The sequence below is a fragment of the Eubalaena glacialis genome, chromosome 1, assembly GCF_028564815.1.
Source record: "Eubalaena glacialis isolate mEubGla1 chromosome 1, mEubGla1.1.hap2.+ XY, whole genome shotgun sequence".
Taxonomy (NCBI): Eukaryota; Metazoa; Chordata; class Mammalia; order Artiodactyla; family Balaenidae; genus Eubalaena; species Eubalaena glacialis.
The window spans coordinates 119,403,121-119,430,165 of record NC_083716.1 but is presented as its reverse complement, the minus strand read 5'-3'; the positions used below and the strand labels follow the sequence as shown (position 1 = coordinate 119,430,165).

Here is a 27,045-nt window from a genome sequence, read left to right as displayed (position 1 = left end):
GATCACATAATTATCTCACTAGATATAAAAAAAAGAAAAAGCATATGACAAAACCCAACATCCTTTCATGATAAAAACACACAACTGATTAGGAATAGAAGGGAACTTCCTCAACCTGTTAGAGGGAATCTATGAAAAACCCATAGCTAACACAGTGATGAAAGACTACTTGATTTTCTCCTAAGATTAGGAAGAAAACAAGGATGTTGGGCTTCCCTGGTGGCGCAGTGGTTGAGAATCTGCCTGCCAATGCAGGGGACATGGGTTCGAGCCCTGGTCTGGGAAGATCCCACATGCCGCGGAGCAACTAGGCCCGTGAGCCACAACTACTGAGCCTGCGCGTCTGGAGCTTGTGCTCCGCAACAAGAGAGGCCACGATAGTGAGAGGCCCGCGCACCACGATGAAGAGTGGCCCCCGCTTGCCGCAACTAGAGAAAGCCCTTGCACAGAAATGAAGACCCAACACAGCCATAAATAAATAAATAAATAAATAATAAAAATAAAGGAATTCCTTTGGGGAAAAAAAAAATCCTTTATAAAAAAAAAGAAAAGAAAAGAAAACAAGGATGTTCACTCTTACCAACCTTGTATTGGAGTTCTCTCCAGGGCAATTAGGCAAGACGAGAAATAGAAGGCATCCAGATTAGAAAGGAAGAAGTAAAACTACCTCTTTTTACAGATGACATGATCTTGTATATAGGAAATCCTAAGGAATCCACTAAAAAATTAGAGCTAATAAATGAATTCAGCAAAGTTACAGGATATAAGATCAATATGTGAAAATCAGTTGTACTTCCATGTCCTAGCAATGAACAATACAAAAATTAAACAATTTCATTAATAATACCACCAAAAAGACTAAAATACTTAAGAATAAATTTAGCGAAAAGGTGTGAGTACACTTAAGTACACTGAAAACTATAAAACATTATTGAAAGAAATTAAAGAAGACCTAAGTAAGCAGAAAGACACCCCATCTTCATGGATTAGAAGACTTAACGTTTTTAAGATGACAATATTCCCCAAATTGATCTACAGATTCAATGCAATCCCTATCAAAGTTCCATCCAGCTCAGAAATTGACAAGCAGATCCTAAAATTCATATGCAAATGCAAAGAGCACAGAATAGCCAAAACAATTTTGAAAAGAACAAAGTCGGAGGACTTTCAAAAACTTACTACAAAGCTACAGTAAACAAGACTGGCATAAAGATAGACATATAGATCAGTGAAATAGAATTTAGAATCCAGAAATAAACCCATACACCTATGGTCAATTGATTTGAAATAAGGGTGCCTATTGAATGGTGAAAGAATAGTCTTTTCAACAAATGGTGCTGGGACAACTGGATAGTCACACACAAAAGAAAGAAATTAGACCTTTACCTCACATCATAGATAAAAATTAACTCAAACGGATCAAAAACCTAAAGAAAAGAGCTAAACGATAAAACTCTTAGAACAAAACATACATGTGAGTCTTCATGACCATGAAGATATGGTCTTTGATATGGCATGTAAAGCACAGCAACACAGGACAATAGATGAATTGAAATTAAAAACTTCTGTACTTCAAAGGACATCACCAAGAAGTGAAAAAACAATCCACAGTATGGGCGATAATATTTGCAAATAATTTATCTGATGTGGAACTTATATCCAGAATATATAAAGAACTCTTTTTTTTTTTTAATACTTATTTATTTATATTTATTTTGTCTGCCCTGGGTCTTAGTTGCAGCACACGGGATCTATAGTTGTGGCATACAGGTTTCTTAGTTGCAGCTTGCGGACTCTTAGTTGCGGCATGCGAACTCTTAGTTGAGGCATGCATGCGGGATCTAGTTCCCCGACCAGGGATCGAACCCAGGCCCCTGCACTGAGAGTGTGGTGTCTTACCCACTGGACCACGAGGGAAGTCCCCTATAAAGAGCTCTTACGACTCACCAATAAAAAGACAACCCAATTTTTTGGATCTAAATAGGCAAAAGACCTAGACATCTAGAAAACGGTTTGGCAATACTTCAAAAAGTTAAACACAGAGTTACCATATGACCCAGCAATTCCACTCCTAGGTATACACCCCTCAAAATTGAAAACACATGTTTATACAAAAATTTGTATATGAATGCTCATAGCAGCATTATAATAGCAAAAAAGTGGAAATCACCCAAAATGTCCATCAAATGGACTAAATAAACAAAAATGTGGTATAACCATACAATGGAATATTATTCAACCATAAGAAAGAATGAAGTGGGCTTCCCTGGTGGCGCAGTGGTTAAGAATCCACCTGCCAATGCAGGGGACACGGGTTCGAGCCCTGGTCCGGGAAGATCCCACATGCTGTGGAGCAACTAAGCCTGTGTGCCACAACTACTGAGCCTGCGCTCTAGAGCCTGCGAGCCACAACTACTGAAGCCCACGTGCCTAGAGCCCGTGCTCCCCAACAAGAGAAGCCATTGCAATGAGAAGCCTGCGCACCCCAACGAAGAGTAGGCCCTGCTCGCCGCAACTAGAGAAAGCCCGCACGCAGCAACGAAGACCCAACGCAGCCAAAAATAAATAAATAAATAAAATAAATTTAAAAAAAAAAAAAGAAAGAATGAAGTACTGATACATGCTACAACATGGATGAACCTTAAAAAACATTATACTGAGTGAAAGAAGCCAGACACAAAATGCCACATATCACATGATTCCGTTTATATTATGTGTCCAGAATGGAAATCTAGGCTGAAGGGAGTGGGAATGGGGAATGACTGCAAATAGGTACAAGGTTTCTTTTCAGGGTGATGAAAATGTTCTAGAATTGGATGTTAGTGATGGTCATACAACCTTGTGATGTGCTGAAAGACCACTGGATTGTACCCTTTAAGGGGTAAATTTTATGGTGTGTGAATTATGTCCCAATTAAAAGAAAGTGATTCAGAAGTAAATGTGAATAAATTTTAGGACTACTTTAACCAATTTAATTCACATATATTTTCCTTATGTGGATTCAAAAGAGTGATAGATGATAAAAATGCTTTTCAAAAAAGTATAAAATAGACCATGTTAAGTGATAGGAAAGCATTATGTCATCTTTTAATTGACAGCAATTTTTCTTTTTTAGCTGCACCAAAATAATGTTACATCTTACATGGATAGCTTCTTAGAGTCAGTGAAATATGGTATGACAGAGTAGCATCACAAGTTACTGGAAAAAAGAAGGTAATTATCAATAAATGGTGCTGGGATAATTGGTTACACATATAGGGAAAAATCGAATCCCACCTCACACTACTTACTAAAAACAATTCCAGATAAAGACTCAAGTTTCAAAGGAGAAAGTACAGAACATCTTTATGACAAAGGGGCAGAGAAAGATTCTTTAACAAGACACAAAAGGCACTAAGCATAATAGAAAATAGTGATATATTCAACTATAGTAAAATTTTTAAAGTCACTGCATTGCACATGTTAAAATGGTGAATTTTATATTATATGAATTTTACCTGAGTAAAATATCAAGAACTCTTATCAAAAAGGCACCATAAATATGTGAAATAAAAACAGAGAAAAGTATATTCTCTAAGAACTAAAATTAATTTAAAAACATGACTACCCAAAAGAAAACTGGACAAAAGACATGAAAGGCAATTCATTGAAAAGAATGAATGCAGGATAAATAAACATATGAAAAGATGTCTAACCTCATTATGATTCAGGGAAATGCAAATGAAGATGAGCCGTTTCCATCTAGCAGATATGGAAAATCAAGAAGTCTGACAATACCAAGTATTGGCAAGCATGTGGATCAATAGGGACTTTTGTATTCCGACAGTGACAGCATAAATTGATACATCGTTAGAAAACAATTTACAATTACCTTGTAATATCAAATATTTGCCCTAAGAACCTGTAATTTCTCCCATAAGTATACTCAGAAAAATTCTTATAGGTATACAACAATAAACTATAAAAATATTCATGGGGATTCTGGGAAGGCAGTAACCTTGGTAGTGTAACTGTTTAATCTCTTCAAATTCTCCATAAGGATACACAGAGCAGCCAGGATTGGCAAAACTGAAAACCCAAAGGCAATCACTACTACAAACTAAATGACACAGAAGCCACAAACCCTAAAACCTGACTGGGTGGAGACACACCTACAAGACCTGCACATCACAGCAGCTGTGTCAGAGGAAGCAACAGAGCATGTGACAGACCTAAGAACCTCGAATAAGTAATCCAGCAGGCCAACTGTAGAAGGGCACTGGATGCAGGGAGGGGGTCTGCTTACCCCCAGAGCAGTGGTACAAGGGCGGAGTCTCAAGGGGCCAGTAGAGACTGGACCTGAGAAACACTCAGAGCTGACCAGCTCAGGCTCCCATCAGGACAAATCCCAACTGAGGAGGGACTGCCAGGAATAGAATACAAAGGGAGCAGGTCAGGAAAACAGAGAAAAGGGGGGAAAATAAAGTGGATCCTGTTAAAAGTAGTCAGGAGATCTCAGGAAGTGAGGTGCCATAGTTCTTTAATACTTAACAACAACCACGGAAGAGAATATTCTAAAGCTGTAAAAGTAGAACAACTCTTAAATTATACCTCCTTTCTGTAAGTTAGGGAAATCTAATATTATGTACGCATAAGTAACAGAAAAGGATTGAAGTCAAATCCCATGCAGTCATTTAAAGAAAAAATAAGGAGCAGAATAACATCCCAGCAGATAATAAAAGCATGCCAGATGAAATGCACAAATGAAAACAATAGCCTAATATTTTAAAATGGCAAGAGGAAGAAGAGGAGATGGAAGGGGGGCCTACAGATTAAAGGAGATCTAAAAGAGACATCTGAAGAAAGAAAAAACAAAACAAGCAAAGCTAAATTGTAGTGTTTAGGAATGGCGACAGTACAACAGAGAAGAGTGAAGCGCTGATTAGCACAAAAGTCAGGCTGGAAGAGGAGGGCATGTGAGCACTGCCGGCTTTGCGGTCAGAGTCAAGTCTCCTTGCCATGTGGTATTTAGAGGGGCTCGCTTTTTAATTCATGAACTTTTCATTTTTTATGCTATATGTATGTGTGTATAATGTTATTTTAACAGTTAAAAAATTTTTTTAAGAATGTTCATAGCTGTATTGTTCATAATTGCCCCAAACTAGAAACAACCTAAATTCCATTGACAGGGGACTGCATGAATAAATTGTACTATTCGGATGATGTCCTATTTATTATTCAGCGATGAAAATAAACCACCTATTGCTCCAGTGAAACTTAGAAACATAATGTGGAGTGAAAAAGCAAGTAGCAAAAAACAATAAGCTGTATGATATCATTTTTATAAACTTCAGAAACCAAGCAAAAACTAAACAATACACTGTTTAGGGATACATACATATGTGATTTGAAAAACTATTTTAAGGAAGTAAGGGTGGTGAACATAAGATTTAGGATGGAATACATACATATGTGATTTTTTTAAACTACTCTTTTAAAAAGCAAGGGAATGAGAAACACAAAATTCAGGGTGGTTTTTATTTAGAGGGAAGTGATGGGAAGGTATCCACAAGCTTTTTTCCTAAGCTATGTAGTGGGTTAACAGTGTACTTCCCATTACTGTTTCTTAATTTACAAATATGTTTATATGAAGTGTTTATCAGATCTGCACAGAAAGAATAAAAAATTAAAAATGTAATTCTCCCTTTCATCCACCATTTGTTCATTCACTCAGTTACTCAACAAACGGTTCCTGTGCACCTACTCTATGCCAGGCACTGTGCTAAGTTCTAGGACAGTGCAGTGAACAAAACAGATACTGCTGTTCTCCTCTTGCAGCTCACAACTTCCTAGGACTTATCACGTCACTGGAGATGGTGCTGAGTGTGAAGCAGCTTTTTAAAAATCTACAGAACTAACAGCCAGGACAATCTCAGAACAATCAATTTCTGGATAACTGGGAGATACCTTCTTAGCATCACTTGAAGGAGGTCATTTTAAAATTAAGCTGCCAATATATCTGGAAAAGATGAAAACTCTAATTCGAAAAGATACATGCACCCCAATGTTCATAGCAGCACTATTTACAATAGCCAGGACATGGAAGCAACCTAAGTGTCCATCAACAGATGAATGGATAAAGAATATGTGATATACATATACAATGGAATATTACTCAGCCATAAAAAGGAATGAAATAATGCCTTTTGCAGTAACATGGATGGACCTAGAGATTATCATACTGAGTGAAGTAAGTCAGACAAAGACAAATATCGTATGATATCACTTATTTGTGGAATCTAAAAAAATGATACAAATGAACTTACTTATAAAACAGAAATAGACTCACAGACATAGAAAACAAACTTATGGTTACCAAAGGGGAAAGGGGTGGGGAGGGATAAATTGGGAGTATGGGATTAACATATACACACTACTGTATATAAAATAAACAACAAGGTCCTACTGTATAGGGAACTATATTTAATATATTGTAATAACCTCTAATGGAAAAGAATCTGAAAAGGAATAGATATACATACATATGTATAACCGAATCACTTTGCTGTATACCTGAAACTAACACAACATTGTAAATCAACTATACTTCAATTAAAAAAAATTTTTTTTCTAATTAAGCAGCCAACAGAAGACAGCAGAAAGAGCAGTGAGGCACTCCAAGACAGTGGTTCCCCAACACTGCCAATTTGCTTCCATGAAGCAGTTTTGTCTTAAAATTACACTACACATATGTATACATGCTTGCATACACACACATATATGCACATGCACTTGCATGCACACACACACACACAGATTATTCTGAGCTTATGTCCTCCCTATGTTTCTGTGTCAGGATTTCCTTTCATTCTTTATCATTTATTGACAATGATAAACAATGATTGTTGGATTTTGCTACTACTTAGGGAAGTAATATGTTTACTTGGTGAAATAGAGAGCTGGCAAAGCCAAATCAATCTCTAAGATTTAAGTTATTTATTATTTAAATGCCAGAGTCTGAGACTTGTGGTCAAGAGTTATGTTCGGACCCAACTTTTTTTGAAAGAGAATGTAGGAAGACTGAGCTCAGCTTTCACTAACAAGTAACTGAGAGTGTAATGCCGTGGCTGAGACCTTGCTGGGTGTCAGAAGTGGCCTGGCCTGGTCTCCCAGGCCAGCTCCACTCCTGTTGGCAGAGTGGCCTGGACAAGTTCCACAGCATATCCCAGGCTCAGCTTCCTCATCCTGGGGTGGGCATGGAAACCACCACAGAGGCTGTCGTGAAAATTTAAAGGGATAATACGGGTTAAAGAAAACAAGGAGATGAAGGGATAAAGAAGATGTGGTACATATACAATGGAATACTACTCAGCCATAAAAAAGAATGAAATTTTGCCATTTGCAGCAACATGGATAATAGAGATTATCATACTAAGTGAAGTAAGTCAGACAAAGACAAATATCATATGATATCACTTATATGTGGAATCTAAAAAACGATACAAATGAACTTATTTATAAAACAGAAACAGAGTCACAAAGAAAACAAACTTATGGTTACCAAAGGGGAAAGGGGTGGGGAGGGATAAATTGGGAGTTTGGGATTAACATATACACACTACTGTATATAAAATAAACAACAAGGACCTACTGTATGGCACAGGGAACTATATTCAATGTCTTGTAATAACCTGTAATGGAAAAGAATCTGAAAAAGAATATATATATACATATATATGTGTATATCTATCTATCTATCTATGTATATATATATAACTGAATCACTTTGCTGTATACCAGAAACTAACACAACACTGTATTTTTTGTTTGTTTTGTTTTGTTTGTCTTTGTAACACAACATTGTAAATCAACTATACTTCAATGAGAAAAGAAAAGAAAGAATGGTGCTGATAAAGCTGTGGGGCTCCATTCCTGGTACATAACAGCAGTGAAAGCAGCAGCGTGCATCTGCGTGTACGTGTGCATGTGTATGTGCGTGTATCTGTGGATGTATACACATATTACTACAAATACATCCTCTGCTGCAGCAGGACATCTCTAGTACAGAATCAACCTGCAAGAAGTTTTATCTGCAGCTCCAGGGATCCTTTGGGTCAGTGTGCAGTGTCTGTGTCTGAGGTCCAGTGCTTAGTCAGCCGAACACAAAGTCTGGAGCCAAGCTGCCCTGGTTTCAACACTGCTTCCCCCGCTGCCTAACCTGATTGAACCCTCTTGTTCCTCGGTTTCCCCATCTGTAAGATGAGGGTGATTACAGTTCTTATCACAGAGGTTTACAATCAAGTTGTGAGAATCATAGGATTGTCTCTTTGTAAAGTGTTTGAAAAAGGCCTTCCACAGAGTAAGTGCTATATGAGTGTCTGCTAAACAAACGCCTCTAATGTAAATGGAAAACCAGTATTACCCGCCATAAAATCTTAAAACAAAGAAAACCTTAAAAACAAAATAGGTTTACTAAAGTCTAGCTAGATATCTACCTGCTAAAATGCTTAGTGGGGTGGCCTTAGTATCTTTAAAAATATAAAACAGACAGGAGGGAATGAGGCGAGGGAAATCTTAAGGACATCCCAACACCAGAGTGAGGCCTCCTCTCCACTCCACCAGACGACCAGGAGGGGACGTGAAACAAGAGTAACTTTCTCACTGTGCCATGACCAGAAATCATCCCCAGACACACCAGGAATAGGCTGTATATGCTCTGGAAAGTTCTGGAAAGGCCGTTAAGATGGAAAGTGAGAGGTGCCCTGAGGAGAACATATAAATGAAAAATGAAAGCAGGCATTCCTGTGTCGATCTATTTATCACAAACATCCCCATATTGAGAGTAAAACATTTTACACTGGTAGGTTGGCTCCAATGCAGAGAATCTGTTTTCACTTTGAACTGAAGCTTCGTTGTACAAGGTGCCACCAGTGGGACTGTCAATCAAGCCTCCTCTCCATCCTTAGTCTTGAGGTGACTCAGCACTTCTCAGTAGGTGATGCCAGGTGACAGCCTACAGCCAACTTGCCTTCTCTTCTCTTTTGCAGGCACAGCGGGCTTAATTTCCATGTATTTATTCTTTTAAGCACCAGTGTCACCTGAGATGGATGGCTACAGGGGCAGCAATAGATTTGGGATCTTGGCACCTCCGAACCTCCTGTTCTGTGTGGCCCAGGTTACAAAGGCCTGTGAAGTGTCAGTCTCAATGGGCCCTGATGGATGGGGCGAGCACCTTGGACAGACTCCCTCCATAAAAGGATTAAAGGTGATGTTTAGATAGCCGAGCTCCATCCCTGGAGGCAAGGTGCTAAGAGACATCCACACGCAGCTCTGCATAATCGGTTCAACACCAAAACAAATGCTCTCATTTCACTCTTTTAAAACATCAAGGCTGAGGTAGGAGATGGCATTCCTGCCCTTGGGAGAATTCTTCCAAGTCCCTTGGAAAGAGTATCCACTTCGGAGGTTCTCTCTTTGTGAATGAGCACAGGAGGGGGTAGAAAGCTGGCCACCTTAGGTGAGTGTCTCCAATAATTAACGGGGCATTCACAGTTGAGTGAGGCCCTAATAGGCCCACCTCCCAACCTGGGAAATCTCTCCACAGGGCCCTTGGCAGGAGGCCAGGGCTCCAGAGAGATGCTGGTGACCTCCTCCCTCGAGGCTGCAGGCTGGATGCCCCTGGAGGCACCAAGGGGCAGCAGGGGCAAGTGGAGGGTACAAGGGGCAGCACTCAGCAGTCTCTGCTGGCATCACCCTGCCCTCCCGGTCTCTGGTTTATGTAATGTGCTCACCCGACCCCAGTGCAGCAACCCACTCTCCCAACATTCCTGGGTGTCCAGCCCAGGGTTTGCCCTGGTCCTGCCTTTCTCCTCCCTCTGTCCTTCCTGTACCCCTCCCACCTGCTCCCCTTTCTCTTTGCCATGTCCCAAATCTAATTTACAGTGTTGAAAGACTGACATTGGAGGATTTTTCCACTTCTAGGTTCCATATTATCAAAACCAAAAATTCAGAAATTGGGCTTTGACAATAGGACTGAACCTTGGAAACTGAGACGTCCCAGGAAGTCCAGAATACAAGCCCTATTTACACAGTGAAATGACCACAGACATTTGGCAGCACAACTGAGACATCCAGTATTGGCTTCTCGGTAGAATCTGGCCTTTCTGCTCACCCATAATATGAAGATGGTTTCAGACTTCATGCTCACTCCTCCTCTAAGTGACATCTTTGCTCCCTCCTGGAGTTCCTAGAAGCCTTCCATAATTACCCAGCAGCAACCTCAGTTTCTGCATACCCTCTCAATCTGCAGAGCCAGAAGAGTGCACCTCGCTAACCGATGTGAAGGAGAGTGCATCTCCAGCCAATGACAAGAGCTACCTACCGCTTGCCGAGCCATACCACTAAGAGGCACCGTGCCAAGCACTGGACAGACATCTGATATTTAATCTTGATGACACCCCATGCAGTAGGCACCATTAGCCTAATTTTACAGATGAGGAAAATGGGGCTCAAAGTAAATTTCCCAGAGTCATATGGACCCCAGAGCCTCTGATCTTAACTATTGTGTCACTGTGTCACATAGAATCGCCAAAGAGGCCTCAATGGGTCATTGGGTTTGTGTAACATTGATTTAGGTATATATTGTCAAATTACCTCCACCCCAAAAATACTGCTCCAGTTTTTCTCAGGCTTTTACCATATGGAAATACTGACGTACATCAGCCCACATTCATTTTCTATACTGTGCATTTCTTTTCATGTTTGAAACTTAAAAACATATACATGGAAAGGATGTATTGTACAACACAGGGCAGATAGCCAATGTTTTGTAATAACTGTAAATGGAAAGTGACCTGTAAAAATCGTATAAAATTTTTTAAAATTAAATTTAGAAAACATATACATGGATAAAAAATAAAAATAAATATACTGTATTTGCCAACAGAATCTTATGGCTGACAATTTTCTAAAGAATTTAACCCAGAATTTCACATGAATGAATTTAGATTTAACTATCTATAGGTGGTATGTGTTAGTGGCTGTAGAGACCTCCAGCAAATTAATGAGCTTTGGTTTTTTATTCTGTAAGGAAGGGATTTAATATTATTGTCCCAGGATTGTGGAGAAGATCAAGTAAGGTTATTCATATCCAAAATACCCATCACAGTCTTCACTAAACATCAGTACTCTTGTAATTTCCTTCTTGGGTCTCTTTAAATAAGATATACACATTTGTTTGCATATTCTTATGAAATTCTTAAAAATCAATAGTCAAATCCAATTCACCTATATATACATATATAATAAAACCACCTACTGGGCATAAAATCATTTGAAAAGAATGACACAATAACTATCAAATGACGTTTGATTTAACATGATAGAGTGCCATAGTCTCAGTACAAAGTGACCTTAACTGCTTCAGAGTTCCTTCCTTATTCTTATTGCAACAAATCATATGATGAAGGAAGACCCTCATCAGGGTCATGCAACTCAGAATGGATTCTTTGTGGCTATGTGCAGACATCTTTGGGGACTTTGGAGGAAAGTCTTAGTAATTGGCTTTAATGGGGCTTTTTCCCCATAGGCTCTGTCCTGTCTCCCTTTTTCTTATTTTTATTTTTTTTTAAATAAATTTATTTATTTATTTATTTATTTATTTTTGGCTGTGTTGGGTCTTCATTGCTGCGTGCTGGCTTCCTCTAGTTGCGGCGAGTGGGGGCTACTCTTTGTTGTGGTACGCGGGCTTCTCATTGCAGTGGCTTGTCTTGTTGTGGAGCACGGGCTCTGGGTGCATGGGTTTCAGTAGTTGTGGCATGCGGGCTCAGTAGTTGTGGCTTGCGGGCTCTAGAGATGTGCCACGAGATTAAACCAAGAAGTCCCCAGCGCCACACTAGAGTGTGGACTTGGACATAGTCAGACTTACATTTTTAAGAGATTACTCTGGTAGCACACATGACAGATGGACTCGATGCACAAGAGTCTGCAGGTAGGGACACCAGACAGGAGAGTGTCTCTATGGTCAAGATAAAAATGACCAGGGCCCAAATCAGGGCAGTGGAAGTGGAAAGAGAAGGGGAGGGCCGTCTCGTGAAATGTTAATTCCAGGAGTTCTCAGCTGACTCATCTTGAGGAGGTATCAGAAAGCAGTGAAAGGCAAAGAAGGATATCATTCACTCCAGCTACAATTAGGAAATTTTCTCTAGTACAGCTGGTGAGTCTAAGGAACCTCTCTTTTACCCTTAGAGTCCCTCCTGGCTTCCTTACAAAGACAGTGTGATAGCTGCTCGTGAGCAGGCTCTAAACCCCAGCTACATCACTTACTAGCAGGGTAACTAAGTGCGTAAATCTAGTAGTACTCACTAAATGCTAGCTGCTCTTGGACCTGCTGGGTCTCTCTTCTGATGGCCTAGCTTGTCCTACAGAGGGTGCTGACTCTCGTTGTGGGAAAGACACTCAGACTTAGCATTTTAAAATATGGCTTTTGTCATTCATGGAAGGTCTACATGAAGGCAACAACCCCCAGGCAGAAGCTAGGCAATTAGAACACCCCAGTCCTTATCACAGGTCCCCTCTACACACACGGCACCACCCAGGATCCACCCTCCCTGCCACCCCTGCCTTGAGGGCCTTGTGCCACAAGTGCACACACTTCAGAAGGTATTTGAAAGGATGGCTAATCATATATGTTTTGATAAGAGGTCAGATATCCATTTGAAAACAAGGGGAATCTTGGTTTTTGTTTAGAAGAACAAAGGGGAGTGTGACCTTGAAGATCCGGAAAGAGGGCGTGATGTTTGTTCAAAGATATTAAGGATCGTTTTTGACTACTTGAGTTTTAAACTAAATATGTGATATGAAGTTCTGATGGTTATGGAGGAAACTGATTTCCTCAAAAGCCTTTCTAGGTAACAATAAATCTCTCTTCACTCCCGAAGAAGGACGTAAGATTTGGACAAAATTCTGTGCTTTTTTTTTTTTTTTTTTAAATAAAACAGAATTGCTCTCACTTAAATTTCGATTTCTTATAATAATAGAGTTGTTCTTCAGTTAGATAAGTTGGGAGAGTGATTTGTACCATATAAATACTTCCCTCAAACATTCAAAAATGAGGATCCCAAACTTATCTATAGTGACAGAAATCAGAACAGTGGCTTCTGATGGTGGAAAGGCAGGGAGGGAACTGAAAAGGGGCATGAAGGAAATCGCTGGGGCATGGGCACGTTCTGTAAAGATACAGGTAGGGATATAGACTGCACATTTGTCACACCTCATGGAACAGTACACTTAAGGTCTTTGCATTTTACTGTATGTAAATTATACTTCAATTTTTAAAAAGGAAACAGGGAAAGAGCATGCAAGCAGATTTCCAGTTAAACATGATAGACCGACCATATTCATTATATCATCTCCTCTGGAAACTCCAATAAAATGAGGATAAAGGAATAGCATAGGTATAAGCCCATGAAGACAAAGAGATTAAGAAAGTTCAGCCAATTTTTGAAGATGGACAGTTAATAGAGGGGTAGGAATTACCAGAATGAAGAAGCTCCGAGTAAAGTGCTCACAGAAAGTGTAAGAAGCTGGCTGACTCACCCTTCTGGACCCTGGGAACCTCGGGCTGTTCCCAGGCAGGAGACTGGAAATTTACCCTCTGGACTCTGGGACCTGCAGCACCATTCAGCAGGTCCCATCCACCCACAGAGCTCTTTTAAGAAGCTGTTTAGCACCTCAAGCTTAATATAAATGGACAGACATTTGAGGAATACCTCTACCACACAAGAAAGAAACTAAAGCAAACTGGGAAAAGGAACCCAGAGGAAACAGAAACAATGTAAGAAACAGAATAAAACATTTCAATAAAACTACACCTAACATCTTTAGAGAGAAAAGAGAAGATATTGCACCCATAAAATAAGAAAAGGACACTATAGAAAGGAAATAGAGAACTAAAAATTGAAAATCAAAAATATGAGAGCAGAGGACTTCCCTGGTGGCTCAGTGGTTGAGAGTCTGCCTGCCAATGCAGGGGACACGGGTTCAAGCCCTGGTCTGGGAAGATCCCACATGCCGCGGAGCAACTGGGCCCGTGAGCCACAACTACTGAGCCTGCGCGTCTGGAGCCTGTGCTCTGCAACAAGAGAGACCGCGACAGTGAGAGGCCCGCGCACCGCGATGAAGAGTGGGCCCCGCTCGCCGCAACTAGAGAAAGCCCTCACACAGAAACGAAACCCCAACACAGCCAAAAATAAATAAATAAATAAATAAGCCCAAAGTTTAAAAAAAAAAAAAAAAATGAGAGCAGAGATCTTTAAAAATCAATAGAAAAGTAGGAAGATAAAACTTCGTAGATTTCCCAGAAAGGCAAACCAGAAGACAAAAGATAAAGGCTTTAGAGGAGAAATCCAGGAAGCAGAGAAAACAGAGGAAAAAAGAAATCATCAACCTATACAAGAAAACTTCCCCAAACGGAAAGACACAAGTTTCTAGATTAAAATGGTCCACCAAATGCCCAACCCAAAGCCTTAAAACACAAGCACCAGCTTGTGAGATTTTATCACACCTGGGATAAAGAGAATGTTCTAAAAGCTTTTAGAGAGAAAAAAAAATGGTTTACCTACAAAAAAATAAGGCTTAGAATGGCACGGGTCCTCTCAACGGCTTCCTATAAGCTAAAAGCAATGGGACGGTGCCTTCAAAATTCTGAGCATCGGTGTTTCAGCCTAGATTTCAATACCCACCAACAGTGTCTGAGAGAAAAACAAAGACATTTTCAAACATTTCAAAACATGGACCTTCTGTGTGCTCATTTTTAGGAAGATACTAGAAGCTGTGCTACAGCACAACAAGTGAGACAAGAAAACAGTAAAGTATTCAGGGAACAAAGAGGACAGGAAAGCAAGGGAGGGGAGTCCCAGATGATGACAGTGGGAAGCCCCCTGTAATATTTTTACAGCAGACCCAAGGAGCAGCCCATCCTGGTTGGAGCAGGACACAGGTCTCAGAAAGCAGCAGGCCAGGGAGAAGAGGTTATCTGATGTGCTTCAATAGTTGGGAAAAACTACAAGAGGCTTAGACCAATCTGATGGGGAAACATATGTGTATGTATATAGACAACTACACATGTGAAGGTGGAAAGCATTTACAAATTCCCAAGAAAAGACACAATCATGGTATACAATCATAACAGTGTAAACAACGAATGTTGATCTAACTAAAAACTGTTCAAATACAGTGTGAAAACAGGAGGCAGAAATGTGAAAGTAGCATAAAAGAGTTAAATCGTCACCTACCTATAATAGGTGAGTCAATTCCCTTCTATAATAGGAAGTCAATAGATTCTTCCACAAATGGACAAATCAAGGAAAGGAACAGGAGCATATAAGATGAACTGTGGAGATAGATAGCAGAAGGAACTAATACAAGAGTTTAAAATAGTTGCTTTTGGGTTTTGAGACTAGGGAGAGGAGTTAGGTCAGGAAGCTAGTATAAGGCTTTCAGTACCATTGGACATTTTTTTAACTTGGTAAAAATAAAATAAATATATTTTTTAATTCTCCAAAAAATAGAGGTGTTTCTTTTGATAACTTGGGAGTAGAATTTAATTCTGTTCTCCATTTTTACTAAATTATCATTTTGGTTGGTAACCAAGAGGCTACATTGCCCTTCCTTAAATATTAGGTTGGGCCAACTTGGTATAGTGTGTATGAATCTGCAATTGCAAACATATGTGTAAAAGAAATTTCATATTTTTTGATTTTCTGAAGTCCGATTCCAAGTCCATATCTGGCTTGAAATTCAGCCTCAGTCATTATTGAGCTTCCTTATTCTCTGCCTGAGGGTATGCAAAGGTCCTGGGGCAACACATTCCAGACACTCTTAGTCTTCAGTTCACAGTGGCCTTCCCAGAAATGCCTGTTGTCTCAATCCCTGTGGTTCTGAGAGGCTGAGCAACCTGGCTGCTCACATGAAGAGTGGAGGCCCGGGGTCTTGGGTGGAGGTGGAGTGCTCCCCCTGCTTAGGGCTAGCTCTTTGCCTCTGAGGCCAGACCCCCGCGAGAATGCAGACACCTGCTTATGGTAGAACCCACAGGCCTCCATCCTCGCCTGCCTTGGGGAATCACTCCAGCTCCCCAGTCTCACCCACCCTCCCTTCCAAAATCTGCCTGACCAGCTAAGGCTTTCAGGAAAGACTTAAAGAATTTATCTTCAAGTTGCTTCTGCTTTCAACCCTTCAAGCACCCCTGGGCTAGGACACCAAAGAGTCCAACGACCTTGGAATGAGCGGAGGGGAGAATACAGAGGACCACACACAAATCCCTGTCTCTATACTACTCTGTCGTCTTGAGCTGGAGACTCTGAGGAAGGCTAGTCACCATGCCTTTGCACAACAGGTCCCAACACATTTCCATCAAATATGGGAGACCTAAGACCATAGAATGCTCACTGGGTCAGGGGAGTCCCATTCAGCCAGGGCTGTAAGAATTTGGAAAAGGGAGAGCTGGGTAAGGGTTGGACTAGCTCCTACATCAAATCTTCTCCTCCTTTCCAGCCTCTGTGTTTCATCTTACACTTGACCAAGTCTTTCGTCAGCATCTTAGTCTGGAAGCATCTACCAGCTGTGGTACATGCATTAAAGAGCTGAGTGGCATTGATAGCACTGGGGCTGAAATTAGACATCAACAGAGTCCCCAAAGCTGTAAAGAGACCCTGCTACCTCAAACCTACTCTCAGGCCCCACTCCTAGCACCACCTCAGCCCTCTGTCTGCCCAAAAAGTTTTCTTCTAATAGCCAGACTGAAGCTAAACCGTGAAGAGAACCCACGGAGGCAATTCTGCACCACGGCAGATTGGATTTTAATTCTGTTCACTAACTTAAAGTGATGTTTTAAAGTTTTTTAAATAATTCAGAAAAAAACCCACAGGGTTTTTTGTAAACTATTCAGGGTTAATGGCATTGCCTAATCACGTGTGAGAACATCCAGCCTTCAGAAGGGAAGAGAGACACCACCTCCCTCGTGCAACGTAATTCCTGTGTCCTTGAGGTGGGAGTCTTTGCTCCCAGAGCTGTGGGCACTGCTTTAAAGCTCGCAAAAAGAGAGCTTCCAAGGCCTTCCACCAAGTGGAATGTATGCACCAACATCACTGGTTTAGGAAGGAATTGGTTCAAGTATCTCACCTCAGCCAAACAAAGGAAGTTGTATATAATACAGTATACAGTAAGTCCCCTACATACGAACCTTCAAGTTGCAAACTTTCAAAGATGCGAACGTGCGTTCGCTTGTCAAATCACGTAAGTTAGATAACATGTCTGGCGTACATTGTCACGTGCGTGCATCCTCTACAAGTCGTTGTGCTTTTGTGTACTTTCCTGTACAGTACTGTATAGAGTACAGTAGTACAGTATCTTTATTTCAAGCCCAGGATGTCCTGAAGCAAGCGTAAAAGCATCAGTGATGTAGCTGGTACTGCTAAGAAGCACCAGGAATTGGAGGCCCAGAGAAAGGATGAAGAGAGACAAGAGGAAGAAGAAGTAACTGAAGAACCGAAGAGATTCACGACGCAGGAAATGGCAAGGGGATTTTCTTTATTTGAGGAGGCACTCTTAGTTTTTGAGGCACAGGACCCAAACGTAGAACGGTACACGAAGGATGCAGCAGCCATTCAGAATGCAATCCAGTGCTACCGTGTCATCTATGCCGAGAAAAAAAGAGCTACTACCCAGACATCACTGGATTGTTTTTTCAAGAGGGTAGATAGAATTGAATCCAGCAAGGAATCAGAATCTGTGCCATCCACGTCAGGTGTGAGTGACATTGCAGCTTGCCCTACGTCTCCTCTGGCTGATGATCCTTCACCTCTACCATCTCCCACCTCCTCTCCCTCCTCCAGTCAGTAACTCTTCTGGCCTGTTCACTGGATGCCAGCCCCTGGATGCCAGCTGTCCTACTGTACTACTGTACTTTTCAAGGTACCGTACTGTAAGATTAAAAATGTTTTTATTTTTTTGTGTTTGTGTTTTATGTATTATTTGTGGAAAAAGTATTATAAACCTATTACAGTACAGTACTATATAGCCGACTGTGTTAGTTGGGTACCTAGGCTAACTTTGTTGGACTTTAGAACAAATTGGACTTACGAACGTGCTCTCGGAATGGAACTCGTTCACATGTGAGGGACTTGCCGTACTTGGAAGCTTTTAACAAAGCCTCTATTAAAACTTGCTTGCCACCTTTCAGTCCTTAGCTTTAAAAAATAATCCTCCTCAACAAATAAGTAGGAGGCTTTTCTGAAACGTTAACACATTATTGGTATTCGTTGTAGAAATAAACAAGATTATAAAGGTATAGCCGACTAAAAGTAAGGCATTGGCTTTGAAATAATTAGGCACTGGTTTTTGAAACAAATCAAAATTTTAGGCAGTAGAAACCACACAATCGCTTTGTCCGTGAGTACAACATACCATTTACTGGTCGAAGGCTTTGACTTTCAGCTGATGGACTGCAGGGCCGACTCAACAGGTGTACAAACCTCCCCACTAAGCACAGTCATTGACGGACGCCTCAGCCCTCTCTGCCCTGGTGGCGCTGAGGCCCAGCAGCCTCTGCTGACACCTGCTGGCAGACAGCAGGCAGATGGAGCTGAGTCCATAGCAGAGTTTCCTCCTCCTGACCTGCTGCCTGGATTTCCGGTCTGTGTAGTGGATATTGGCTAGAACAGCAGGAAAGGCGTTATATTAGAGGAACAGCTGCTCTGTAAGATCTTCATATTAATGGCCAGGCATTAATCAGCACCAGTAACGAAGCCCGGGCAGGTATCTGGAAAATTCAAATGGTAAAACCGGCTTTTGCAAGATTGCTCTTCCCAAAGATGATATTTGTTTGAAAAACATCCGGGCTTCCCTGGTGGTGCAGTGGTTGAGAATCTGCCTGCTAATGCAGGGGACACGGGTTCCAGCCCTGGTCTGGGAAGATCCCACATGCTGCGGAGCAACTGGGCCCGTGAGCCACAACTACTGAGCCTGCGCGTCTGGAGCCTGTGCTCCCAACAAGAGAGGCTGCGATAGTGAGAGGCCCGCGCACCGCAATGAAGAGTGGCCCCCACTTGCCGCAACTAGAGAAAGCCCTCGCACAGAAACGAAGACCCAACACAACCAAAAATAAATATAAAAATTAATTAATTAATTAATTAAATTAAAAAAAAAAAAGATTACTATAAAATTCTTTAAAAAAAAAAATCCATATCTACCTCTGTGGAACCCATTCATTCTACCACCCCCGATCTCCTCCCCATTTTAAGCAAGTTATACCCAGAGAATAGAGAAAGGGCTGGCCTTATTCTTTTAAAAAGGGAATTTAAATTGTTCTGCTGTTGTTAATTAACTCGGTCCTAATTGGGAACAATGCCAACCAGAAGAAAGGGGACATGCACACGAAACATTTGACAGGTAATGTGCGAAGGGTGAGCTGCATCCTAGGACAATGCTTCTCAGGAAAGGAAATGGGATGGGAAGATTTCTTGGAAAAAGAAAAATGAATTCTCCCCTGGGTCCAAGAACATTGCTGGGCTGTGCTGTTGGAACCAACAGGTCAAGCAGAGAGAATAGGCAAGCAGCAGGAAATAGCTGTCTTGTAAAGGCTTGGCTCTACTGCCCAGCGTTTGATGCACGATAACCTCATCTGTCTAGATTGTCCCTAATTGGGATGAATAGTCTCCTTTGTGAAAAGAGCAACACGATAGTTCTTCCCAAAATAGGGTATGTGTGTGCCAGGCACAGAGCTAGGCCATCCTACCGAAGCTCAGAGCAATCCTGTGCGGTTAGTGTTATTATCCCCATTTAACAGGACAAGAGACTGAGACCCGGAGAGGCCAAGCCGCTTGCCCAAGGTTACACCTCCACGCCAGTGACAGTGTGTGTGTCCTTCCAACCCGGGGCTGTCTGACTTCAGAGCCAATGCTCTTTCCTCGTCCTCATGCTTTCCTAAAGCAAACATTGAAAGATAAATAATTCCAATGCAGGCAAAAGTGCACCATTTGCCTTTTTCAATTTGTATAATTTTAAATGTCACCACAAGTTCACTTCTAAATCACTTTTAAAACAAGTAACTTTTGTTTTAAGGCAAGTGGGGAAAAAATCCTGCTGTAATTTGTACAGTTGTAGAATTCGCTGTGCAGTTTTCTACTCAGCTTTCCAGAGACAGTTCAAACAGAAACAGATGACAGTCTAGGACACTTATCTTGCTTATTGCGAATACCCACCACCGCGTTTTTTTCCAGCTTGTAAAAAAGCCGTCACACGAGGTACACGATGGCCTCCAGGTACACACAGGGACTGCACAGCGAAGAGAGCTGTCAGCTGCATGCCTAGGCAGGTGTGGCAGCGACCAGCTTCAGATGAATAAACACCAACTGTAACAAGATTTTGAATCTCATTTCCTCAACTGCATTTGAAGCACATCTGCATTCAGGAGTGCTGGCCGATTACCGCAGGGCCAGGTCCATATTAGTATACAAATCTAGATGACTGTCCTTCAAGTAAAAAAGCGTCTAGAATTTATCCGGTCTACTTTGCTAAGGGATGAGCTTCAAGAATCTATAAAGTTTTGCTTTAAGATTCAAATATAATCCTAAAGTCATTCTTTCATTCAAGAAATACTTGTGCTGGCCTATTAAGTGGCAGCACAATGCTACATACTGCAGATAGCCTGGTAGGAGACTGACTAGAAAAAGATTTTTTAAGAGTAGAGTTAGAGGGACAGGGAGTGCTGCAGGGGCAGGCATTTGCTATTTTATACAGGGTGAGCAGGGAAGGCTTCTTTAATGGCATTTGAGCAGATATCTGACAAAAATGAGGGGGCAGCCCATAAAAATAACTGGGAGAAAAGGCATTGCAAGCAGTGGGAAGAGCAAGTGCAAAGGCCCTGAGGTGTATGTTTGGCATGTATCAGGAAGAGAACCAAGACCAAGGGGGCTATTGCAGAATGAGGGGACATGTTAGCTAAAGCCACAGAGGTGGCAGGGGCTGATCACTTAGAGCCCTGTATGCCTCAGCAGGAAACTGGCTTTTTCTCTGAGTGAGGGTTTTAAGCTGAAGCATGACGGGATTTGACTTATGTTCTAGAAGAATCACTGTGACTGCTGGGTGGAGAATTGTAGTGGGGTAGGAGTGGGAGCAGGGAACCCAGTTAGATGGCTACTGCAATAATCCAGGTGAGGGATGCTGGTGCCTCGGACCAGGTGGTAGTAGTGAAAAAGGCTACTACTGTGAGGCTGGACACTGGATACACCTTGAAGGTGGAACAAACAGGGCTGGCTGATGGACTGGATGTGGAGTATAAGAGGAAAAAGAGAGATGACTCCAAAGTTTTCGGCCCGAACACATGGACCACTAGAGTTCTTTCCTTTGCTGGGGAAGACTGAGGAGGTACCAGGTTTGGGGAGAAAGCTCAGAAGCTTGGTTTCTGACATGTTAAGTCTGAGATATCTGTTAGTTGATGCCTATTAACCATCTTAATGGAGAGTAGCCAGTTAGATGTACACATGCAGGATTCGTGGGCGAGATCTGAGCTGTTGTATAAAGTCGGGAGTCCACAGCATCTAGTAGTCATTTAAAGTTGTGAGATGCACGAGGTCATCGAGGGAGTAGAAAGGTTAAGAAGATGAGGAAGGACCAGCAAAGGAAATCAGGATGAGTTGCCGGGGGAGCTTGAGGAAGCTAAATGAAGACCGTGTTTGCAGGTAGAAGAGTGCCAAGTCAATCTCTGTGTCAAATGCTTCTGATAGGTTAAGTAATTTGAAGACAGAGAATCATATTCCTTTGGCAACAGGGAAACCATTGGTGATCCTGACCAGACACATTTCAGTAGAATAATGGGGATGGAAGCCCAACTGGAGAGAGTTCAAGGGAAAATGGGAAGAGAGAAAGTGGAAAAAAAGAGGGTATGGATAACTCTGTTAAGGAACTTTGCTATAAAGGGAAAATGGGACAACTGCTGTGGGATGGTCAAGATGGGAGACGTTACAGCACGTTTACATGCTGCTGGGAATGATCCAGTGGAGAGGGGAGGTGAGACGACACAGGAGAGGGAGAGGCTGACTGCTACGGTGGAGCTCGAGAGGCGGGGTGGATGCACGAGTAGAGGACAGACTCAGAAAGGGGCACTGCTCATTCACCACCGTCACTGTGGCGGGACAGAAGCAAGCTATCTTCTGATGACCCTTGTTTTCTCAGTGAAATAGGAAGCAAGGATAACAGCTCAGAGTTAGAAAGAGAGGAGGTGTTAGAACTGAGGGCCAAGGACAGCGATGGAAGCAGGGAAGTGTAAGAACTGCAGGGCAGCGTTAGGAACTCACTTGAGCTTAGTAGTCGTGAACTAAAGCTTTGTCAGTCAGCATGTTCTTAGGCAGCCATGCAGCTATTCAGGGCAGGTGTGGAGAAGGCAGAGCGTGGAATTAAACCTGGGGGCTTGGGGGTGGCAAGTGAGGGTCATACAAAGGCATGATAATGGAGGACCAGAAAATCTCGATTAGGTTAGGGGAGGGGCAGTGAGAAGACAGTGGAGTCAACGATGGCGGAGTCTTGTGAGGTTGAAGGGCTGTGGGAGAGGGCACCGGAGGGAGAGAAAGGGAACAGCAGTAGGCAGTGGTTGATGAACGACAGGCATGATGCCGAGACGAAGTTGTGGACGAGGATGTGGTTACTGATGGTAACTATGGCTACAGTGTGACTGTAGGAGCAGGTGGCTGAGACCGCTGAGCTGGCCAGTGACCGCCAGGCCCCATGGTACCAGAAGGCTTGCCTAGAGCAAATGACGACAGGAGTAGTACTGGCCTGAGCCAGGAGCTGATGTGAGTTTGCAGGGAACAAGGGGGACTGGCACTGGCCCTACAACAAGCGGGTGGGGAGGCAGGCGAGGTACAGTCTGACGGCATGAGGCACAAAACTGGGGTTACGTGGAGGGGGAAGGGGCAATGATCAGGAAATCAAATGGGATTCTTGTATTTCACTAAATGGGATTTAACAACAAAAGGACTGAAGATGACAGTCCTTGATCTTTCTGGCTCTCATTTCCCAAGAAGTGAGAAATGGGGGGAAGACGCACCCACAGTCTTATCCTTATCACTTGCCTTAGTCCTGTTAAAGAATCAGAGCCTCAAGCATACTCTGCTCACTCATGGACCGCAAGAATATGATTATTGGGGGTGGCATTTTTCCTGTGGATTGGACTTAATAGGAATGAGGCTAAAACCAAAGCCTTGAATCTCTAAGGCCACATTCCCAGCATTTTCCAAACGGTTTGCCTTCACGTATTTCAGGAGTCGTATGACATCATCTGGGACCTGAAATGGATCTTCTCCATCTTAAATCTCGCTGCCTATGAATGATATTACTTACTGAATACTCATGTGAAGAGCCAGAAGCACAGAATAGAGTCGGTCACTGCTCTCTAAAAACCCACATTGCAGAGCAGCATGACACACATCCTGCATATTCCTTTTATTTTTATTTCTTAATTTTTATTGGAGTATTGTTGCTTTACAACGTTGTGTTAGTTTCTGCTGTACAGCTAAGTGAATGTTATACATATACATATATTCACTCTTTTTTTAGATTTCCTTCCCATTTAGGTCATCACAGAGCACTGAGTAGAGTTCCCTGTCCTATACAGTAGGTTCTCATTAGTTATCTATGCTATACATAGTAATGTATATGTGTCAATCCCAATCTCCCAATTCATCCCACCCCTTCTCCCCTTAGTAACCATAACTTTGTTCTCTACCTCTGTGACTCTATTTCTGCTTTGCAAATAAGTTCATGTGTACCATTTTTCTAGATTCCACATATAAGCGATATTATATGATACTTGTTTTTCTCTTTCTTACTTCACTCTGTATGACAATCTCTAGGTCCATCCACGTGACTGAAAAGGGCACTATTTTATCCTTTTTATGGCTGAGTAATATTCCACTGTATATATGTACCACATCTTCTTTATCCATTCCTCTGTTGATGGACATTTAGGTTGCTTCCATGTCCTGGCTATTGTAAATAGTACTGCAATGAACATTGGGGTGCATGCATCTTTTTGAATTATGGTTTTCTCTGCATATATGCCTAGGAGTGGGATTTCTGGGTCGTATGATAGCTCTATTTTTCATTTTTTAAGGAACCTCCATACTGTTCTCCATAGTGGCTGTATCAATCTACATTCCCACCAACAGTGCAAGAGGGTTCCCTTTTCTCTGCACCCTCTCCAGCACTTATTGTTTGTAGATTTTTTGATGACGGCCATTCTGACCAGTGTGAGGTGATAACTCATTGTAGTTTTGATTTGCATTTCTCTAATAATTAGTGATATTAAGCATCCTTTCATGTGTTTGTTGGCCATCTGTATGTCTTCTTTGGAGAAATGTCTATTTAGGTCTTCTGCCCATTTTTTGATTGGGTTGGTTTTTTTGTTGTTGTTGTTGTTTTGATATTGAGCTGCATGAGCTGTTTATATATTCTGGAGATTAATCCCTTGTCGGTTGCTTCATTTGCATATATCTTCTCCCATTCTGAGGGCTGTCTTTTCGTTTTCTTTATGTTTTCCTTTGCTGTGCAAAAGCTTTTTTTTTTTTAAATTTAAGACATCAGCAGGTTTGTGTTTTTATTTTTTTAAATTATGTATTTATTTATTTATTTATTTTTGGCTGTGTTGAGTCTTCGTTTCTGTGCGAGGGCTTTCTCTAGTTGTGGCAAGCGGGGGCCACTCTTCATCGCGGTGCGCGGGCCTCTCACTGTCGCGGCCTCTCGTGTTGCGGAGCACAGGCTGCAGACGCACAGGCTCACTAGTTGCGGCTCATGGGCCCAGTTGCTCCACGGCATGTGGGATCTTCCCAGACCAGGGCTCAAACCCGCGTCCCCTGCATCGGCAGGCAGATTCTCAACCACTGCGCCACCAGGGTAACCCGTGCAAAAGCTTTTAAGTTTAATTAGGTCCCATTTGCTTATTTTGATGTTTGCTGTAGGTTTGTCCTATATGGCCTTTATTATGTTGAGGTAGGTTCCCTCTATGCCCACTTTCTGGACATAGTTTTTATCATAAATGGGTGTTGAACTTTGTCAAAAGCTTTTTCTGCATCTATTGAGATGATCATACGGTTTTTATTCTTCAGTTTGTTAATGTGGTATATCACATTGATTGATTTGCATATATTGAAGAATCCTTGCATCCCTGGGATAAATCCGACTTGATCATGGTGTATGATCCTTTTAATGTATTGTTGGATTTGGTTTGCTAGTATTTTGTTGAGGATTTTTGCGTCTATGTTCATCAGTGATATTGCCCTGTAATTTTCTTTTTTCGTGATATCTTTGTCTGGTTTTGGTATCAGGGCGATGGTGGCCTTGTAGAATGAGTTTGGGAGTGTTCCTTCCTCTGTAATTCTTTGGAAGAGTTTCAGAAGGGTAGGTGTTAACTCTTCTCTAAATGTTTGATAGAATTCACCTGTGAAACCATCTGGCCCTGGACTTCTGTTTGCTGGATGATTTTTATTTTTTTATTTATTTTTTAAAAATTTTTTGGCTGCATTGGGTCTTCATTGCTGCACGTGGGCTTTCTCTAGTTGCGGCGAGTAGGGGCTACTCTTCATTGCTGTGCACAGGGTTTCTCATTGCGGTGGTTTCTCTTGCCGTAGAGCACGGGCTCTATGCCTGCAGGCTTCAGTAGTTGCAGCACGCGGGCTCAGTAGTTGTGGCACATGGGCTTAGTTGCTCGGCAGCATGTGGGATCTTCCTGGACCAGGGATCGAACCCATGTCCCCTGCATTGGCAGGCAGATTCTTAACCTCCTTGCACCACCAGGGAGGTCCCTGTTGGAAGATTTTTAATCACCGCTTCAATTTCAGTACTTGTGACTGAGTTGTTCATATTTTCTATTTATTCCTGGCTCAGTCTTGGAAGGTTGCATCCTTCTAAGAATTTGTCCATTTCTTCTAGGTTGTCCATTTTATTGGTGTAAAGTTGCTTGTAGTAATCTCTTATGATTCTTTGCATTTCTGTGGTGTCCATTGTAACTTCTCCTTTTTCATTTCTAATTTTATTGATTTGAATCCTCTTTTTTTCTTGATGGGTCTGGCTAATTAATGGTTTATCAATTTTGTTTATCTTCTCAAAGAACCAGCTTTTAGTTTCATTGATCTTTGCTATTTTCTTCGTCTCTATTTCATTTATTTCTGCTCTGATTTTTACAATTTCTTTCCTTCTACTAACTTTGGGTTTTGTGTTCTTCTCTCTCTAGTTGCTTTAGGTGTAAGGATAGGCTGTTTGAGATTTTTCTTGTTTCTTGAGGTAGGATTGTATTGCTATAAACTTCCCTCTTAGAACTGCTTTTGCTGTGTCCCATAGGTTTTGGATTGTTGTGTTTTCATTGTCACTTTTCCCTAGGTATTTCTTAATTTCCTCTTTGATTTTTTCAGTGATCCATTGATTATTTAGTAACATATTGTTTAGCCTCCATGTGTTTGTGTTTTTTAGTTTTTTTCCTGTAATTGACTTCTAATCTCGTAGTGTTGTGGTTGGAAAAGATGCTTGATATGATTTCAATTTTCTTAAATTTACCTAGGCTTGATTTGTGACCCAAGTTGTGATCTATCTTGGAGAATGCTCCATGTGCACTGGAGAAGAAAGTGTATTCTGCTGCTTTCGGATGGAATGTCCATTAAGTATCAATTAAGTCTATCTGGTCTAATGTGTTATTTAAGACTTGTGTTCCCTTATTAATTTTCTGTCTGGATGATCTATCCATTGGTGTAAGTGGGGTGTTAAAAGTCCCCCACTATTATTGTGTTACTGTCGATTTCCCCTTTTATGGCTGTTAACATTTACCTTGTATATTGAGGTGCACCTATGTTGGGTGCATATATATTTACAATTGTTATGTTTTCTTCTTGGATTGATCCCTTGATCATCATGTAGTGTGCTTGTCTCTTGGAACAGTCTTTAAAGTCTTTTTTTTTTTTTTGTCTGATATGAGTATTGCTACTCCAGCTTTCTTTTGATTTCCATTCGTGTGGAATATCTTTT

At 41.6% G+C, this 27,045-nt stretch overlaps 1 protein-coding gene across 4 annotated transcripts in view; it reads left to right on the top strand.

Moving 5' to 3' along the window:
• The window catches only part of STEAP3 (STEAP3 metalloreductase), a 101,706-nt gene that overhangs the window by 53,919 nt on the left and 20,742 nt on the right, over positions 1 to 27,045 (top strand). The window contains exon 5 of one of the 4 annotated variants that reach the window (XM_061183127.1): positions 9,961 to 10,039. The exons of the other annotated variants lie outside the window; for them this stretch is intronic. Within the exon in view, the coding sequence (XP_061039110.1) occupies positions 9,961 to 10,029 (69 nt within the window). The 3' untranslated portion in view covers positions 10,030 to 10,039. Of the gene's footprint in view, positions 1 to 9,960; positions 10,040 to 27,045 lie in introns of those variants that run through there. 4 annotated transcript variants of the gene reach the window in all.